The sequence below is a fragment of the Nerophis ophidion genome, linkage group LG14 (genome assembly GCF_033978795.1).
Source record: "Nerophis ophidion isolate RoL-2023_Sa linkage group LG14, RoL_Noph_v1.0, whole genome shotgun sequence".
Taxonomy (NCBI): Eukaryota; Metazoa; Chordata; class Actinopteri; order Syngnathiformes; family Syngnathidae; genus Nerophis; species Nerophis ophidion.
Window position 1 is genome coordinate 15,105,124 of NC_084624.1, and position 21,091 is coordinate 15,126,214.

A 21,091-nucleotide genomic window follows, 5' to 3' on the forward strand; every position below is an offset into this window, starting at 1 on the left:
AATTGTAAGGCGTTTAAATCGCCAAATTCACCCTTTTAGAGTTCGGAAATCGGTTAAAAAAAACATATGGTCTTTTTTCTGCAACATCAAGGTATACCGTAGTTCCTTGAATAGCCGCCGTGGCGCTAATTAATTTAAAACCTCTTCTCACTCCTGCGCCTATTGAAGGCATGCGGTAGTAGTAAGCAGGCGGTAATAACTTTAAAACCTTTTCTCACCCCTGCACTCACCAATGGCATGCAATAAAAAATTGAGAGTGATGTGAGGATACCATCACGAAGAGCACATTTAATAAATAAAAAAAAAACGTTATTATTTTTAGCACTGAAGGCTTGGAATAACCTTCAATTGTTGCATGCATTTCGCTGATTCTTTCGTCACACGGACGAGATTGGAAGGCATACTGGGTGATACAAGTTACACTGAAGGTTGTGATATAAACAAGTTTAACACTCTTACTAATATGTGCCACACTGTGAACCCACACCAAACAAGAATGACAAACACATTTCTGGAGAACATCGGCTCTGTAACACATTATAAACGCAACATAACATTTACCCAGAGTGCAATACATCCATGACTCTTACTGCTTATATTATACACCCCGCTAGCACCAAACCCCGCCCACTTCACCCGACGCACGGTCAAGGGTGGTTGGTTATGTTGCGTTTATAATGTGTTTGTGTTTGTCATTCTTGTTTGGTGTAGGTTCACAGTGTGGCACATATTAGTGAGAGTGTTAAACTTGTTTATATCACAACCTTCAGTGTAACCGGTGTGGCTGATGAACAAGACCCCTTTAAGGAATTGTAGCAGTGGAAGAAAGTTTTTTTGTGTTATCATTCATAACACAATGAAGAATGGCCAAGAAATCCTCAATTCTCCCAGGGTGTATAAACCTCTGAGCACAACTGTATGTATATATAACCCACACTGAATATACTGTAATCGTCGCCAGTTCAAGCCCCCTGGACTCTGCGTTGTTTGTGGTAATGATAGACAGGAGACTTGAGTGATGTTATGGACACCGTCTACTTCCTTGAATGGAATGTGCACCAGTCAAGACGGTGTGCCTCTTTATAACACACTATAAAAAATAGTACATCATGTTAGCATCAAAGCTAATTGGCTATTCATTTGTATTGAGCTGCGCTCCCCTACTCACGTCTATCCGGCGGCTGCAATGCCAGTCCAGCCTATTTATAGCCCATGTCTGAGAGGGGACACTTTTGAGCACTCACATAAATCCTTGTTGGAACAAGTGGAATCAAATACATACAGTAAGTAACCTGTTACAAATATGTGTATGCGTATATATGTATATGTATATATGTCTACATATATCCATCCATCTTCTACCGCTCGTCCCGTATGTATATAGATATATGTAAGTATAGATATATGGATGTATATGTATGTCTACACATATACAGTATATGTGTATGTATGTATACATATATTTGTATGTATACAGAACATATATGTATGTATGATTATTGTGTGCGTGTATGTGCATATAGTTACATATATACCAGTGCTTCTCCAATATTTTTTTCTGTCACCCCCCCAAGGAAGAAGAGAATCACCCCCCCCCCCCCCCCCCCACTCTTCACCGTGACTATTAATATAGTTTAATTTTGCAATAAAGTTGTTATAGCTATACCTATGCTTATTAACATTAAAGGAAACATCACACCAGTCATTCCTTGTCTCCCACCGTGGTTAAAGTGAAGCCATGTGCTACATACGCTTCGTAATATTCTGGTACGGCAAACGAAAAAGCGTGCCCCCCACGGGTCACACGGGGCGCCGGACTATTTAAGAAGGATTGATATATAGACACAGACGCACACACAAACATTTATATATATATATATATATATATATATACAGTGTATATATATACAGTGTATATATATATATATATACACAGTGTATATATATATATATATATACACAGTATATATATATATATATATACACAATATATACGACTGGTCCAGGGTGTACCCCGCCTTCCGCCCGATTGTAGCTGAGATAGGCGCCAGCGCCCCCCGCGACCCCAAAAGGGAATAAGCGGTAGAAAATGGATGGATGGATATATACACAGTATATATATATATATATATATATATATATATATATGTGTATGTATATATTAGAGATTAGATTAGATAGTACTTTATTTATTCCGTCAGGAGAGTTCCTTCAGGAAAATTACAATTTTCAGCACAATCCCATTCAAGATCAGACAAACATTAAAGGGAGACAGAACAGGATCGCTGACGGGTCTGCCGGCTTCCAGCGCCCCTTACAAAAAAAGATGAGATACAGGTAATAGAAGATTAAAATAAAATAAAAAAATCGGTCTTAGCCTGTGCCCTGGAGAGGGGGTGCAGACTGAGGCCAAGGGAAAAAAACAACAACTCATAGCCATAGCACACATCCCTCTTACATGTGTGTAAGAGGGAAACATCAAACATCAAAGAACACATAGGACATTAAAGACATTAAAGCAGCAGATACAACCAGACACTTCTACATACAGCTATGGATAAAAAGTAAAAGAAACATATCCACTGTGGTGGCCTCTGCGGTACATACATACATATATATATATATACACATACATACATACATATATATGTATGTATGTGTATATATGTATGTATGTGTATATATGTATGTATATATGCATATATATGTATGTATGTGTATATATTTATGTGTAAATATGTATGTATGTGTATATATGTATGTATATATGTATGTATGTATATATATGTATACGTATGTATATATGTATGTGTATATATGTATGTATGTGTATATATGTATACGTAGGTATATATGTATGTATGTATATGTATATATGCATGCATATATGTATATGTATATATGCATGTATATATGTATGTAAATATATGTATGTATGTGTATATATGTATACGTAGGTATATATGTATGTATGTATATGTATATATGCATGCATATATGTATATGTATATATGCATGTATATATGTATGTAAATATATATATTTATGTGTATATATATATACTTATATGTATTTATTTATTTATGTATATGTATTTATTCATATGTAAAGTTATTTATATATGTATAGTCATATTTACATATACTATGTATATATATATATATATATATATATATATATACATATATATATAATTACATATATATAATAAAATGTTAGTGTACTTGTGAGTCCGTTAGCAAGCTAATGTTTAATACTGGCTTTTTAGCGAATTTTGTATAAACCTAAAAATCATGGTTTTTAATACTCATTGCTGTGGAGCGAGTATGCTCACAGTTAACGTGCTTTATGCTAACCTCTTTTATTTTAACATGCTAACATTTTATGCTAGCTTTTCAGCTAATTTTGTATATTTTAACCTAATAATCATGGATTTTGATACTTGGTGCCATTTTGAAAGTATGGTTACATGTCTCATGTTAGCCTGATAACAAAAGCATGTTAGTGTTTTCAATTAGCTCTTTAGCTAATTTTGTATGTTTGCACCTATAATTAGTGTGTTTTTAATATCCTAGAAGTATGCTATCTTTTTCTATGTCATCATACTAACGTAAGCATGTTAAAATTTTATGCAGATTCCGTGCCACAAGCCTTAGAAGGCGCAGACCTCTTTGGACGACATTGTATTGAAATAAAATTAATTCAAATGTTTTCAAAAACACACAAGCAGAACAGCCAACATAAAAATTGGCTCTAGCAAACATGATGCTGGAATGTGGCCAGGACAGCCAATGTTTTGCAATTTATGATGTCACGTGGTCAAAGAATCTTTGCTACTAAAAAAGATGGCTGATATTATCAAATGGATGTTATAGTACCTGTTTAAAAAAAATACATATTTTAAATCAAAAATCTACGATACACTGAGACTGTAGTAAGTCCATCCATCCATCCATTTTCTACCGCTCATTCCCTTTCGGGCTCGCGGGGGGCGCTGTCGCCTATCTCAGTTACAATCGGGCGGAAGGCGGGGTACACCCTGGACAAGTCGCTACCTCATTGCAGGGCCATAGTAAGTCTTAGAAGTAAACCATAAAGTTGTGAGGGAACCGTGTATTTGTATCCTACCGAAAGAAACCCAGCGGGGAAACAATGGATTAACAATTGAAGCAGTCACGTCTGACAGAGATTTTTTTATGTTAAAAAACGGATACCATTCAATTTGTTTTGTAATGTATATACAATCTGAACAAAGGTCAAACATATTATGAATATAGGTTAGGTAAAGGGACTGGTTATTGTTAGAAGATTTGGTCAGTTCTCGATGTTAACTCAGGATAGACTGACAAACATAACAAAGCAGTAATCGGTAGTGTATGGGAAGAAAACATTTTTGGTGGATTGATATCATCTCGGTGTGGGATAAATTTACCGTGTATACATAAATCACTTGGTGAGCAGCTGATGGGCAGCCTTGAGCAGAAGGAAGGAAGAAAGGTTGTCTATAACCCAGCAGCCGGCCTGCTCATTAGCTCAGCTCAATTACATAAAACCCTAATGATGATTTTTACGTCTTCATTTCACAAACAATGATGAAAAAAGTGTGTTGAAAAACAAGGGACATTGTCCAGAAGTTATGAAGCCTTTAGTTGGATAAATGACATTTTAGCATTACTTTGTGTTGCAGTTTTATTTCTATAGTATTGTCCCTTTACACCAGGGGTAGGGAACCTGTGGCTCTTTTGATGACTGTACCAGGCTCTCAGATAAATCTTAGCTGACATTGCTTAACACGATAAGTAATGAATAATTCCACTGGTAATCAGTGTCAAAAATAACGTTCAAAATATAAAACATTCTCATGCATTTTCATCCATCCATCCGGTTTCTACCGCACCTGTTCAAGAAGTGGCACTAATGGTAAGAAGTGTTTTATTTACTGTTGGTTAGCCTCAGAATAACAATGTTATTAAAAATAATAAGAGACTTATTATACTCTAAAAATGTTGGTCTTTCATAAAAATGCACGCATATATAGTTGTATTCAGTGTTAAAAAAAAGAAACATTATATGGCTCTCACGGAAATACTTTTAAAAATATTTGGCTTGTATGGCTCTCTCAGCCAAAAAGGTTCCCGACCCCTGCTTTACACGATACAATAAAAGGCTGACTAAAAGTGAGAACTATATTTTTTTGAGATGCTTTGCAGAATAAACTCTTAAGTTGTTTTGTTGTAATGATAGTATTTGGGCAGCCAGCATTTTTGAGGTTTTTGTGCATGTTTGACTTTGCACAAAATGCTCCAAATAGCAGACTTGGCTTACGTGGTACAATACTGGATGATTCAGTAAGTGAATTATCTTCAGTGAATCCTTGTTGTAAATTCCACTTATTGGCATACTTGAGATATATACGTCTATCTAGATATATATATATATATATATGTATATGTATATACAGTGGGGCAAAAAAGTATTTAGTCAGTAGGTGTGGTGTTCTTGGGATGCAACTCAGTATTCCTCTTCTTTCAAACACGACAAGTTGAGTTTATACCAAAAAGTTCTATTTTGGGTTCATCTGACCACATGACATTCTCCCAATCCTCTGCTGTATCATCCATGTATCCATTTTGGTATAAACTCAACTCGTCATGTTTGGAGGAAGAAGAATACTGAGTTGCATGCCAAGAACACCATACCTACTGTGAAGCATGGGGGTGGAAACATCATGTTTTGGGGCTGTTTTTCTGCTAAGGGGACAGGACGATTGATCCGTGTCAAGGAAAGAATGAATGGGGCCATGTATCGTGACGTTTTGAGCCAAAACCTCCTTCCATCAGTGAGAGCTTTGACTGGTTGACCAAATACTTATTTTCCACCATAATTTACAAATAGATTCTTTAAAATTCCTACAATGTGAATTCCTGGATTTTTTTTTCACATTCTGTCTCTCACAGTTGAAGTGTACCTATGATGAAAATTACAGACCTCTGTCATCAGTTTATATGGGAGAACTTGCACAATTGGTGGCTGAATAAATACTTTTGTGCCCCACTGTATAAATATATATATATAACTATATATATATATATATATATATATATATATATATGTATGTATGTATGTATGTATGTATGTATGTATGTATGTATGTATGTATATATATATATATATATATATATATATATATATATGTATGTATGTATGTATGTATGTATGTATGTATGTATGTATGTATGTATGTATGTATGTATGTATGTATGTATGTATGTATGTATGTATGTATGTATGTATGTATGTATGTATGTATGTATGTATGTATGTATGTATGTATGTATGTATGTGTCTTGATTGGATTATCCAGAGAATAGTGCTCGATACCGTGGTAGAGCGCAATATGTAGGTGTGGGAAAAATCACAAGACTACTTCATCGCTACAGAACTGTTTCATGAGGGGTTCCCTCAATCATCAGGAGATTTTAATGGAAGCATTCACATACAATGGTTTATATAGGGCACAGAGTGGGTGGGTACAGGCAGGCGTAGGGGTGTGGTGATTGGCTCATGTGTTACCTAGGAGGTGTTTCCGTCTGGCGGCATGTTGAAATGATTTCACTGCGCTTGTTGAGGGATGATAGATCTGGACGATATATAATAAACAGTTTCTCTTTTAAGCATAGGTTGCATCTTTTATTACCACTGTTGTAAGGTGTGCTGGATGCAAGAATTTGCCATGTTATTGAATATTCAACATTTTTGTCTTTGAGGTTCCAAATGTGTTTGCTGAGTTCTGTAGAATTCCGCAAAGTCTGGTTTCTAAAGGAGGCGTTGTGATTATTCCATCTTGTTTTGAACGCTCCTTCGGTTAATCCTACGTACGTGTCGGATGTGTTAATGTCCTTGCGTGGTACCACCCACCCACCACCACGAAAAGAATACCTACCGGAATTAATAAAAGGCTATCGATGCTGTCATCTAGCAAAGCTGAATTCGACCAAGCAACCCCCCCGTACCAGAAAGCACCTGATGAAAGCGGATACAACTTCACCCTCACCTATGAACCCACTCCAGGAAACCAACCAAAAAAGAGCAGAAAACGAAACATCATCTGGTACACTCTGCCATTCAGCAAAAACGTCTCAACCAACATCGGCCGCAAGTTCCTCACTCTGATCGACAAACACTTCCCCAAAGGCAACACCCTAAGAAAAATATTCAACAAGAACAACATTAAATTGAGCTACAGCTGTATGAATAACATACAACAAATCATTTCAAACCACAACAAAGCAATTGCAAAAGGACTGCCTACCCCCAGACTAAACGACTCTGAAACCAATAAGGAATGTAACTGTCGCAAGAAACCTGATTGCCCTCTCAACGGAGGGTGCTTACAGACATCAGTCGTTTACCAAGCAAAGGTAACACGCAAGGACATTAACACATCCGACACGTACATAGGATTAACCGAAGGAGCGTTCAAAACAAGATGGAATAATCACAACGCCTCCTTTAGAAACCAGACTTTGCGGAATTCTACAGAACTCAGCAAACATATTTGGAACCTCAAAGACAATAATGTTGAATATTCAATAACATGGCAAATTCTTGCATCCAGCACACCTTACAACAGTGGTAATAAAAGATGCAAACTATGCTTAAAAGAGAAACTGTTTATTATATATCATCCAGATCTATCATCCCTCAACAAGCGCAGTGAAATCATTTCAACATGCCGCCACAGACGGAAACACCTCCTAGGTAACACATGAGCCAATCACCACACCCCTACGTCTGCCTGTACCCACCCACTCTGTGCCCTATATAAACCATTGTATGTGAATGCTTCCATTAAAACCTCCTGATGATTGAGGGAACCCCTCATGAAACAGTTCTGTAGAGATGTAGTCTTGTGATTTTTCCCACACCTACATATATATATATATATATTAGAGGTGTGGGAAAAAAATCGATTTGAATTTGAATTGCGATTCTCACTTTGTGCGATTCTGAATCGATCGTCATTTTTTTTTTAAATCGATTTAAAATTATTTTTTTATGTTTTATTTTTTTTAATCAATTCAACAAAACAATACACAGCAATACTATAACAATGCAATCCAATTCCAGGATTTGCAAATCGTTGTATTCCGTTTATATTTACTTCTAACACATTTTGCCAACTCATATGGAAATGGGGTTTGTAAAAACATTTAATCAATCAATCAATCAATCAATCAATGTAATCAAATACAAATAAGGCAACAGGAGAAGTATCCTACACTTCTCTTTTGTAAAGTAAATCTGAACAGCTGATATGGGCATCTTCATCCACTATATGATTTGCCTAAAAGCTGGACAGGACAAAAAAATAAAAATAAATAAATTATATTGAAGTGGAGCGGTAATTGTTTTTTTAGTGACACCTAGTGGCCACAATAATTCTTGAAGTTAAGCTTATGATGTCGTAAGTCGAATAAAACGGACACGTTTGTTACTGGATACTTTCTAATACATTTCTGCCTCGGAGAATTTGTATGTGTAAGTAGTATGCAATTTTTATTTTTTGATAATTTTTTGTATAAACAAATGTGCTGTTTTAGACTGCAATGTTGTTTAATGAAGGACACTTACTATGTATGTCTAGCTCAGTGGTTCTTAACCTGGGTTCGATCGAACCCTAGTTGCTCGGTGAGTCGGGCTCAGGGGTTCGGCGGAGGTCGAAACACACCCGACTCATCGTGTATATAAAAACTTCACCCTATCGGCGTACTACGGATACGGCAACAGCAGAAGTCAGACTGATTTACAGGTGTGTAATTTGTTGTGAGTTTATGCACTGTGTTGGTTTTGTTGGTTGAACAAGGTGATGTTCATGCACCGTTCATTTTGTGCACCAGTAAAAAAACAGAGTAGCACTTTAGTATGGGGAACATATTCACCATTAATTAGTTGCTTATTAACATGCAAATTAGTAACATATTGGCTCTTACTAGTCATTATTAAGTACTTATTAATGCCTTATTCGGCATGGGCTTGTTATAACCCTAACCCTCCAACCCTGGCCCTAACCCTCTAACCCAAACCCTAACCCTAACCAAATAACTCTAAATTAAGTCTTTTTTACTTAGATTATGTTCCCTTAGTGTCCAAAAAACTCAAAATTATGTCTTTGTTACTTAGAACATGTTCTCCATACTAAAGTGTTACCTAAAACATATAACTTTGTCTTGAATTTGTAAAAAAAAAAAAGGAGGGTTCCGTGAATGCTCATATGAAACTGGTGGGGTTTGGTACCTCCAACAAGGTTAAGAACCACTGGTGTAGCTTGTGTGCTTAGGTGTTGTGTCGCTTCTAGCTTCTAGACTAGGAGGTTTACCTTTTTGTAATTGGATTGACTAAAATGTATCCTCATTGGAAGATATTTTTTTACATTTTTGTATAAGAAACGCGCTGCAGTATTGCTTGTATTGGAGATTGTATCGGACGTTTTACATGTAAACCCATATGATCCCTTTTTTTTAAATTAAAATTTCCATTTTTATTTTTTTATTTTTTTTGTTGAAGATGCCATCGGACCAATGTCAGATCAAGACAGTCCTAGTTTTTTTTTCCTTTTTATAATATTGAATGCAAATCATTGAATAGGTGGATTTGTGTTTCAGGTGGAGCAGTCCAAAGTGCTCATAAAAGAAGGGGGGGTCCAGCTGACCCTCACGATTGTTGACACCCCAGGATTTGGAGATGCAGTAGATAACAGTAACTGGTAAGTAGTGTTTTTGTCCAATGTGTCATTGTTAGGGTTGTAATGATATTGTAAATATCGCGGCAATTCGGTTTGAAAATGCCAGCAATAATGCCGTAGTATGTGACGATATCAAGCCCAGAGAAGAGAGTGCAGGAAGGCTGATTGAATCTGCCGGAATAAAAAACTTCATATTCACCATGACATCTATAAAGAAAGCCTCCAGGCCTACAATTTAGTCTTAAAAAGTGCTAGAGAAACATTCTTCTCCAATATCATAAACAGCAACACTAATAAGGCCAAAACTCTATTCGCAACCGTTGACAGACGCAGAAATGCAATGAGTTTGCATTCTTTTATACTGATAAAATTGAAAGCATCAGACACACCATCAATATCTCAAGTAAAATAGCAGGACCACCACCCCATTTAGGCAAAAGTAACACAGCAATGATGGCAAGCTTTAATGACAAAGACACTAAAACTCTAGTGGAAACGGTGACAGCTCTAAAGTCATCCACCTGCTGCCTTGATGTTTTACCTACCAACTTCTTTAAGAATGTTTTTGACTGCCTAACAACAGACGTATTGCAAATAGTTAATAATTCTATTCAATCGGTCAATTTCCCGAAGGTTTCAAAACTGCAGTCATTAAACTTCTTCTAAAAAAGCATAGCCTAGATGCCTCTGTTATCAACAACTACAGACCAATTTCAAATCTACCATTCATAAGTAAAATAATTGAGAAAGTTGTCATCCAACAACTAAATCACTTCTTGGCTTCTACTGGCTGCCACAACAACTTCCAGTCAGGATTTCGACCTCTTCACAGCACAGAGAAGGCCCTTCTCTGGCAAAACTTCAGTATTAATGTTATTGGACCTCAGTGCTGCATTTGACATTGTCGACCACTCAATACTTCTGGACAGGTTGGAAAACTGGGTGGGGATCTCAGGCACAGTTTTAAGCTTGTTCAAGTCATATCTACAAGATAGGAACTATTTTGTTTCCATTGGTGACTTTGTATCAGAACCAACCAACGTAACGTGTGGAGTCCCCCAAGGTTCAATCTTGGGGCCAACTTTATTTAACATCTATATGCCCCCACACTGAAAAAAATAACTCTTAAGATTTACTTATTGTAAGTATTTGCACGCAAATGATTTAAGTAAAATTTAATGCTGCAGTATCAAGTAACACTCACTTGCCAGTATCAATTCAATTCTACTTACCATATAACATAACAAATGTGAATATATAAAGTAACAGTTACTTAATTACATCAAAGTTTTAAGTTATATTTATTTAAACAAATTATGTAAAGTCTACTTGTTTTTCATCAGCGGGAACATCAATTTACTCAAAATTTTAAGTAAATTTTATATACCATATTTCCTTGTATAGCCATCGGAGCGCTAATTATTTTAAAACCTCTTCTCACTCCTACGCTTATCAATGACGTGTGATTAAAAAGACTTTAATTAAAAAATTATTCTGCGGCCGCAGCACGGTGGTTGAGGACCGCTGCTCTTCAGCATGTCATCGCGCCCACCTTTACACCATCCTGTCTACGTGCCGGAAGGACGCATGCGTTACAACGCTTTTAATACGAGTTTGCAATGCATACTTGCTCAACAGCCATACCTTTTACCCTGACGGTTGTGATATAAAAAACTTTAACATTCTTACTAATATGCGCCACACTCTGTGAACCCACACCAAATACATTTCTGGAGAACATAGACTCTGTAACACATTATAAACGCAAGATAAGAATTACCCATAATGGCACCTTGCAGTGCTCTGTGAAGTGATCCTAACGGCCGGAGCAGAACCAGTCGGCCAGAGCCTGTTGTGCTGTGCGCATGCGTTGTCGTGCATGCGTTTCAAAACACTAGATTTTCAGAGTAAAGTTTATGTAATATTCTTAGGTTTATGTACGTATAACTATTAAACATTTAAATAGTATGAGGAAACATAAGTAAAACTTACTCTTCCTCCATAATTCATGTATTACGTTAATAAAATGTTTAATTTTACTTAAGAAACTAGTTCTTACTGAATGTTAAAAATATTAGGTATAAATTACGACAGTTACTCCAATAGAGTTTACAGCTCCAAAAAGTCGCTTTTTTCAGTGCACTAGGACAAATCATGCAAAATAACATTGACCATCATTGCTATGCCGATGACACCCAAATCTATGTAGCGCTATCACCAAATGACTATCGCCCCATAGATCCTCTGTGCCAGTGCATTGAGCAAGTCAAACACTGGCTGTGCCAACATTTCCTACAACTAAATGAAGATAAAACTGAGATAATTGTTTTTGGTGCCAAAAAAGAAAGGTTTAAAGTCATCCAACACCTTCAATCACTGTCCCTGAAAACCTCAAATAAAGCCAGAAATCTTGGGGTTATTTTAGATTCTGATTTACATTTCGACAGTCAAATCAGTAACAAAATCGGCCTACTATCACCTCAAAATTTTAACAAGACTTAGAGAGCTCATGTCAGCGTAAGACTTAGAAAAACTTGTACATCAGGGGTGTCAAACTCAAATACAGAGTGGGCCAAAATTTAAAACTGAACAAAGCCGCGGGCCAAGGTTGAACAAATTAACCTTTTAGGTGGTAGCGTGTATTGTAGTGTCCCGGAAGAGCTAGTGCTGCAAGGGATTCTGGGTAATTGTTCTGTTGTGTTACGGTACATATTTTCTCCCGAAATGTGTTTGTCATTCTTGTTTGGTGAGTTCACAGTGTGGCGCATATTTGTAACAGTGTTAAAGTTGTTTATACGGCCACCCTCAAGTGTCACCTGTATGGCTGTTGACCAAGTATGCAATGCATTCACTTATGATTGTGTATAAGCTGTTTGTATGGAGGATAAGCGGACGTGACGACAGGTTTTAGAGAACGTCAAAGGCAGTGCCTTTAAGGCACGGCCCCCAATATTGTTGTCCGGGTGGAAATCGGAAGATATTCGGGAGAATGGTTGCCCGGGGAGATTTTCGGGAGGGGCACTGAACTCCGGAAGTCTCCCGGGAAAATCGGGAGGGTTGGCAAGTATGAATATTAGCGGTGAATGCGGTGTTACAGCGGCACAGCCACTGTATAATACCGGTGGGCCAGCTTTAATGTTAATTTGATATTGCCTCAAGGGCCAAATGAAATTACATGGCGGGCCAGAGTTTGACACCCATGTTATACATGCCTTTATTACCAGTAGGCTAGACTATTGTAATGGTCTCCTTGCAGGTCTTCCCAAAAAAACTGTCAGGCAGCTACAGCTGGTTCAGAACGCTGCTGCTAGAGTTCTAACAAAGACCAAAAAATCTGAGCACATTACACCAATTCTTAAATCCTTACATTGGCTCCCTGTACATCAGAGAATTCATTTCAAAATCCTCCTGCTCACATATAAATCATTACATGGTCTAGGGCCGAAGTACGTCACTGATATGCTCCCACTATATAAGCCCTCTAGATCACTAAGATCTTCTGAAACCAATCTGTTAGCGGTTCCCAGAGTTAACTCAAATCAAGGGAGAGCATCATTCAGTCACTATGCAACAAATAGCTGGAATAAACTTCCTGAAGGTGTCAGACTTTCCCCAACTCTGACTACTTTTAAAACTAAACTGAAAACTTTTATGTTCACCTCAGCTTTCAGCTAAATCTTTTAATCTTTTAACTTTTAACGTCCGCACTGTGTTTATTTTTATTGTCTGCATTTTAATTTTGCTTTTATTTTATTCAATTTCACATTGTTGTCTGTGAAGCACTTTGAGTCTGCCTTGTGTATTAAAAGTGCTATACAAATAAAGCTGCCTTGCCTACCGTCGTCAAGTAGGTTTTTTTCGGGTGCTATTACTTGGGCTGGTCTGAGAAGTAAACTACATCTCCCATGATCCCTTGTGCAGTGCCCGCAAACAGAGCAAATAACCTTCTGCAATGTTTAAATCTTAAAAACTAAACTTAAAATGTATGGACACATTTCGGTTTAATGATAAACCTAAAAACGATGGAGGACAAAACATGTTGTTGGAGTCTTTCGTTGGTCTGATGAACGAGTAGACAAGCAGTTATTTCCTTTAGGTGTAACTCCTCATGTGGGAGCGTGAAAATGCAAAAAAAAAGAAAAAACTGAACAAATAAATTGAACAACATCTACAACGAAAAATACGAGTAATTGGCCACTTGATGAACCGTCTTCTGGAAAATATCCTTGATGTAAAACCAAGGAAACCAAGAAGCCAGTGAGGCCAAACATCATTTTGTGAGGTATTTATATTATAACCTCCTGAGAATCAGCGTTCTCCTAATATCCAAAAATATCCATTGCAGAGGACGATGCTTCTCAGGAAGTTAAAAGCTGAAGGACACTAAACCAGGAGTGCCCACCCTTTTTCTGCAGGCGAACTACTTTTCAGTTGACCAAGTCGAAGGAATCTACCTCATTCATATATATTTATTAATTTATGAAAGAGATTTTTTTGTTAACAAGTTAAAGGTCTTTAATCAATCAATCAATCAATGTTTGTTTATATAGACCTAAATCACAAGTGTCCCAAAGGGCTGCACAAGCCACAACGAAATCCTTGGTTCAGAAAAACTCACAACCCAGTGGGACGTCAATGTGAATGACTATGAGAAACCTTGGAGAGGACCGCAGACCGAATGGAATGGACGTCGAGTGGGTCTAGCACAGGGGTAGGGAACCTATGGCTCTAGAGCCAGATGTGGCTTTTTTGAGGACTGCACTTGGCTCTCAGATAAATCTTAGCGGACATTGCTTAACACGATAAGTAATCAATAACTCCGGTGGTAATCGCAGTGTTAAAAATAACGTTCAAAATATAAAACAGTGTCATGCATTTTAATCCATCCATCCGGTTTATACCGCACCTGTTCAAGAAGTCGCATTAATAGTAAGAAGTATTATATTTATTTTTGTTTAGTTTCAGAATAACAATGTTATTAAAAACAATAAGGGACTTATTGTCCTCTAAAAATGTTGGTCTTACTTAAAAATGCACGCATTTAGTTGTATTCAGTGTTAAAAAAAATAAAAAAAATTATACAGCTCTTACGGAAATACTTTAAAAAATATTTGGCTTGTATGGCTCTCTCAGCCAAAAAGGTTCCCGACCCCTGGTCTAGCATAATATTGTGAGAGTCCAGTCCATAGTGAATCTAACATAATAGTGACAGTCCAGTCGAGTCGTTTTTGTTAACAAGTTAAAGGTGTTAAATCAATCAATCCATCTATGTTTGTTTATATAGCCGTAAATCACAAGTGTCCCAAAGGGCTGCACAAACCACAAAGACATCCTTGGTTCAGAAAAACTCACAACCCAGTGGGATGTCAATCTGAATGACTATGAGAAACCTTGGAGAGAACCACAGACGTGGGTGATCCCTCCCCTGTAGGGGAGACCGGATGCAATGGACGTCGAGTGGGTCTAGCAGAATATTGTGAATGTCCAGTCCATAGTGGATCTAACATAATAGTGAGAGTCCAGTCTATAGTGGGGCCAGCAGGAGACCATCCTGAGCAGAGACGGGTCAGCAGCGCAGAGATGTCCCCAACCAATGCATAGGCCACGCCCGGGTCCCAACTCTGGACAGCCAGCACTTCATCCATGGCCACCGGACCTGTGCCCCCACTTCCACAAGGGAGAAGGGGGCACAGTAGAAAAGAAAAGAAGTGGCAGATCAACTGGTTTAAAAAGGGAGTCTATTTAAAGGCTAGAGTATACAAATGAGTTTTAAGATGGGACTTAAATGCTTCTACTGAGGTGGCATCTCGAACTGTTACCGGTAGGGCATTCCAGAGTACTGGAGCCTGAATTAAAAACGCTCTATAGACCGCAGACTTTTTTTGGGCTCTGGGAATCACTAATAAGCCGGAGTTCTTTGAACGCAGATTTCTTGCCGGGACATATGGTACAATACAATCGGCAAGATAGGTTGGAGCTGGACCGTGTAGTATTTTATACGTAAGTAGTAAAACCTTAAAGTCACATCTTAGTGCACAGGAAGCCAGTGCAGGTGAGCCAGTCTAGGCGTAATATGATCAAACCTTCTTGTTCTTGTCAAAAGTCTAGCAGCTGCATTTTGTACCAACTGTAATCTTTTAATGCTCGACAGCACAGCGGGAGACCTGAAAATAATACGTTACAGTATAATGATCTCAGCGTCGCTTGTGGACAAAATGGAACAAATTTTAGCGATATTACGGAATGGAAAGAAGGCCGTTTTAGTAACATTCTTGATGTGTGACTCAAACGAGAGACTTGGGTCGAAAATAATACCCAGATTATTTACCGAGCCGCCTTGTGTTATTGTTTTGTTGTCTAATGTTAAGGTGGTATTATTAAATAGGTGCCGGTGTTTAGCAGGACCAATAATAAGCATTTCCGTTTTCTTGGCATTGACCATTATACAAGCATGTTTAACACATGTAGATTCCTTTCTTTCATGAAGACAAGAATATAAGTAGGTGTATTACCTATGGGTGTAACGGTACGTGTACTTGTATTGAACCGTTTCGGTTCGGTTCGAAGGCGTACCGAATGAGTTCCACACAAACATCTTAAGTTGTGCACCGCACGTTGTGTAAACAATGCACACTGAGGCACCATGAATTGATTTACGTGGATCCCGACTTAAAAAAGTTGATAAACGTATTCAAGTTTTACCATTTAGTGGTCAATTGTACGGAATATGTACTGTGCTGTGCAATCTGCTAATAAAAGTTTCAATCAATCAAAAAAAAAAAAACACAGCATGCTAGCAGCGACCGAGCTACCATACCTCCTTTTTTCACCGGGTATGTCCTCAATTGCGGGGCTGTCCGGGTGGAGTTTCTTAAATGCCTCAAATGTCCGGCATTTTAAGTTAGGGTTGTGTGTATTTTCAATGTACGTTCAGGGGTAAAAACAAAACAAATTGTGTGCAGCAACATTCGTGAGGGAGGGGCAGAGACAGAGAGAGCAAGAGAGTTATGATAAACGTTGCTTTTTATCCATAAATTTATCAGATTTTATTTTTTATTATATATAGCAGAGAATCAGCACCTCCAAGTCCGAGTCCATGGTTCTCCCCCCGGGTTGGGGAGGAGACCCTGCCTCAAGTGGAGGAGTTCAAGTACCTAGGAGTCTTGTTCACGAGTGAGGGAAGAGTGGATCGTGAGGTCGACAGGCGGATCCGTGCGGCGTCTTCAGTAATGCGGACGTTGTATCGATCCGTTGTGGTGAAGAAGGAGCTGAGCCGGAAGGCAAAGCTCTCAATTTACCGATCGATCTACTTTCCCATCCTCACCTATGGTCATGAGCTTTGGGTCATGACCGAAAGGATAAGATCACGGGTACAAGCGGCCGAAATGAGTTTCCTCCGGCATGTGGCGGAGCTCTCCCTTAGAGATAGGGTGAGAAGCTCTGCCATCCAGGAGGAACTCAAAGTAAAGCCGCTGGTCCTCCACATCGAGAGGAGCCAGATGAGGTGGCTCGGCCATCTGGTCAGGATGCCACCCGAACGCCTCCCTGGGGAGGTGTTAAGGGCACGTCCAACCGGTAGGAGGCCACGGGGAAGACCCAGGACACGTTGGGAAGACTATGTCTCCCGGCTGGCCTGGGAACGCCTCGGGATCCCCCGGCAAGAGCTAGATGAAGTGGCTGGGGAGAGGGAAGTCTGGGCTTCCCTGCTTAGGCTGCTGCCCCCGCGACCCGACCTCGGATAAGCGGAAGATGATGGATGGATCTATAGCAGGGGTGTCAAAAGTGTGCCCCGGAGGCCATTTGCAGCCCACAGCTAATGTTTTAAAGGCCCACGGCACATTCTAAAAATACTATTAAAATAAACAAAAACACAAACAAAAGTGAAATAAAAAAGCTTAAAGGCTAAATTTAATTTAGAAAAAGTTGCAACGTTGACCTAATAAAACAAAGCTGTCTTTTTTTTTTTTTTCAAACTATCATTGCTCATAACATAATATTGAATCAAAATCAAGGTTATTATGAATTATTGACCTATCCAAGTTTCCGATTACTTCAAATCAAATATTCCCCTAAGAAACATATTTTTGGTGGAAAATTTTGCAAATTTGGTAAATAAATAACCAAAAAATTAATATTTTGTTGTTTTCTTATTGTACCAAAAATTAACCGAACTGTGACCTTTGAAATGAGGTACGTACCGAACCAAATTTTTTGTGTACCGTTACACCCCTAGTATTACCTTATTCTGATGACTTGCATTGATTGGAATCAGACAGTAGTGATAATAACGTCTTCATTTTCAAATGGAGGAGAACAAAAAGTCCTCCTTCCTGTCCAATCCTCCATGAAAGTGTTTGGTTTATTTGGCATCTTATTTGTCCAGCTTCCATACTCATTTTTATATACACTTTACAAGAAATACATTGGTGGCAAACTCCGTAGCTTGCTAGTTTATGCATACCAGCTTTTTGAGACTCTTATTCTGTTAGCGCGGGCAGGATTAGGCAGGGCTTTTATTGTGAAGATAGGAACTGTGCAGTCGGTCTGTAGAGTTTTGAAAGCACCAACGGGGCGAGAGTCTGTTGAAATAAAAAGTGTTTCCATCATTTTTTCGTAATACTGACCTGGCCGCAGCCGGCGTCATCTCACAAGACCCTCGGGTGCCTTGAACGTCAATTAAGTGAGGAAAGTGACGTCTTGGTGAAGATTGATGATTGCTGATTTGTAGGTCTATTTTGCTGCACTATTCTTTACACTTTAAAATATTTGTGTGTAGTAATAAACATAATTACAAAATTTGAGCATTATGTTCAGTTACACTACAGTAAGTGTGTTTATCCATATCATTGTTGCCCCTTTATTTTATACTCTAGCCTTTATTTTTTGTTCCAATACCACAATAATACCGTACTATGGCCCAAATACTGTAACGATATCGTATCGTGAGATTGAGATTTTGCTACATCCCTAGTCATTGTTTTGGTTTAATTTAAAATGTAATGCAAATGTTTGTATGTTACTATCAGACACGATGCCCTTTGTCTTTTTCAGTTGGCAGCCAGTCATCAATTATATTGACAGCAAGTGTGAGGACTTCCTGAACGCAGAATCGAGGGTGAACCGCAGGTCGATGCCGGATAATAGGGTCCACTGCTGTCTATATTTCATTGCACCCTCAGGACACGGGTGAGTATATTATTGGATCAGTTGAATTTGGGATATACAACAGGGTTTACAGCCTGGCGGGTTGAGGGGGAAAAATAAAAATGTTATTACCTGACCCGCACTGCTCAAACACTGTTAGGGTTAATATTAGAAAAGGCCATAAACACACATAATAATTTACATTAATACATTCCAGTCCCCGGACATCAATCAATCTGTCAAAGTTTTACTTATTTAGCGCTTAAAGGGGAACATTATCACAATTTCAAAAGGGTTAAAAACAATAAAAATCAGTTTCCAGTGGCTTGTTGTATTTTTTGAAGTTTTTTTCAAAATTTTACCGGTCCCGGAATATCCCTAAATAAAGCTTTAAAGTGCCTTATTTTCGCTATCCACGAAACCACTATCCATTTCCCTTTGACGTCACTCAGGGCTGCCAATACAAACAACATGGCGGTTACCACAGCAAGATATAGCGACATTAGCTCGGATTCAGACTCGGATTTCAGCGGCTTAAGCGATTCAACAGATTACGCATGTATTGAAACAGATGGTCGGAGTATGGAGGCAGATAGCAAAAACGAAGTTGAAGAAGAAATTGAAGCTATTGAGCGAATAGCTATTGACGCTATTCGGCCATAGCGTGGGTGTACCTAATGAATTGGCCCATAGCATGGCTGCCTTATTAGCATCGCCGGTAAAATGTGCGGACCAAACGATCAGGACTTTCGTGATTTCGTTGACTTAATCTGCAGGTTATCCATACATTTCTGTGCCATGTCTGTCTTAGCATCGCCGGTCAAATGTGAAGACACTCTGGTACATTCACAATGGGGGTCTGGCGGCAGATTTCTTGCCAGTGGTGCAACTTTAATATCTCCCTGTTAGTGTTGTTACACCCTCCGACAACACACCGACGAGGCATGATGTCTCCAAGGTTCCAAAAAATAGTTGAAAAAACGGAAAATAACAGAGCTGAGACCCGGTGTTTGTAATGTGAAAATGAAAATGGCGGGTGTATTACCTCGGTGACGTCACGTTCTGACGTCATGGCTAAAAGACAGATAAACAGAAAGGTGTTTAATATGCCAAAATTCACCCATTTAGAGTTTAGAAATCGGTTGAAAAAATACATGGTCTTTGCTGCAACATCAAGGTATATATTGACGCTTACATAGGTCTGGTGATAATGTTCCCCTTTAAACACAAATATCTACAAATCCGAATTCTATGTAGTAGGGCTGGGCGATATGGCCTTTTTTTAATCTCAATATTTTTAGGCCATGTCACGATACACGATATTTACCTCAATATTTTGCCTCAGCCTTGAATGAACTCTTGATGCATATAATCACAGCAGTATGATGATTCTATGTGTCTACATTTAAACATTATTGTTCATACTGCATTAATATATGCTCATTTTAAACTTTCATGCAGAGAGGGAAATCACTACTAAGTCTATTGACCAAAACTGTATTTATCAAGCAGTGGCACAAACATTCATGTCATTTCAAAACAGAAAGTGCATGATTGTCAGAGACATTTTAGAACAAGCTATGAGTGAGACATTTCGAAGTGCACTTATGTGCATGATGTCCCAATATATTTCAATAACTGTCAAATAAAAATGAGCTGCATAATAAGAAATCAAATGGTTTATCTCCTTCGCTATGTGGCAGGTTTCTGCAGACGTTATCGCCTTCTGTTGTAGACTCATTTTTTCATATGTTGTTCATCTGAAAATGGTTGCTTCGGCATTTTGTGGGTGTGGCACCGAAAGGAGATGTTAACATGCAGAGTTTCAAGCACTCTTCATTCTCTTGCGGGTGACTTTTCCAATGATGTTACATTAGCAGTACGTGCTACTTTTTGTAACAACACTTTTGCCCCATACTTGTTCAACATCTTACCGCTTGAAGCCAAACCACCGCCAGAAAATGGACTCTGTGCTGTTTTTCTTTCTCTCGTATTACCACTCGTACCACTCCGCTAGCATCACAGCTAATATTACCCATGCCGCTACCTCTCTGCTCCGCGAGGGCGTATGACGCAACAGTGTGTGACGTATGTAAGAAGGTACGCTTGTTTTAAGTCTCTGTAAGAAGGATAGACAAGAAAGAGTGAAAAAAGCCTGTAGTGTAATGCCCACAGCACTTGCGTGAGAACGTATACTCAAAT

The 21,091-nt window shown here is 38.4% G+C and overlaps 1 protein-coding gene across 2 annotated transcripts in view; it reads left to right on the forward strand.

Annotated features, from left to right (window-relative positions):
• LOC133568177 (septin-7-like) overlaps positions 1-21,091 on the forward strand; it is a 119,232-nt gene that overhangs the window by 55,626 nt on the left and 42,515 nt on the right. For both annotated transcript variants that reach the window (XM_061919922.1, XM_061919923.1), the window contains exons 5-6: positions 9,666-9,766; positions 18,797-18,931. In XM_061919922.1, the coding sequence (XP_061775906.1) occupies positions 9,666-9,766; positions 18,797-18,931 (236 nt within the window). The remainder of the gene's footprint in view (positions 1-9,665; positions 9,767-18,796; positions 18,932-21,091) is intronic.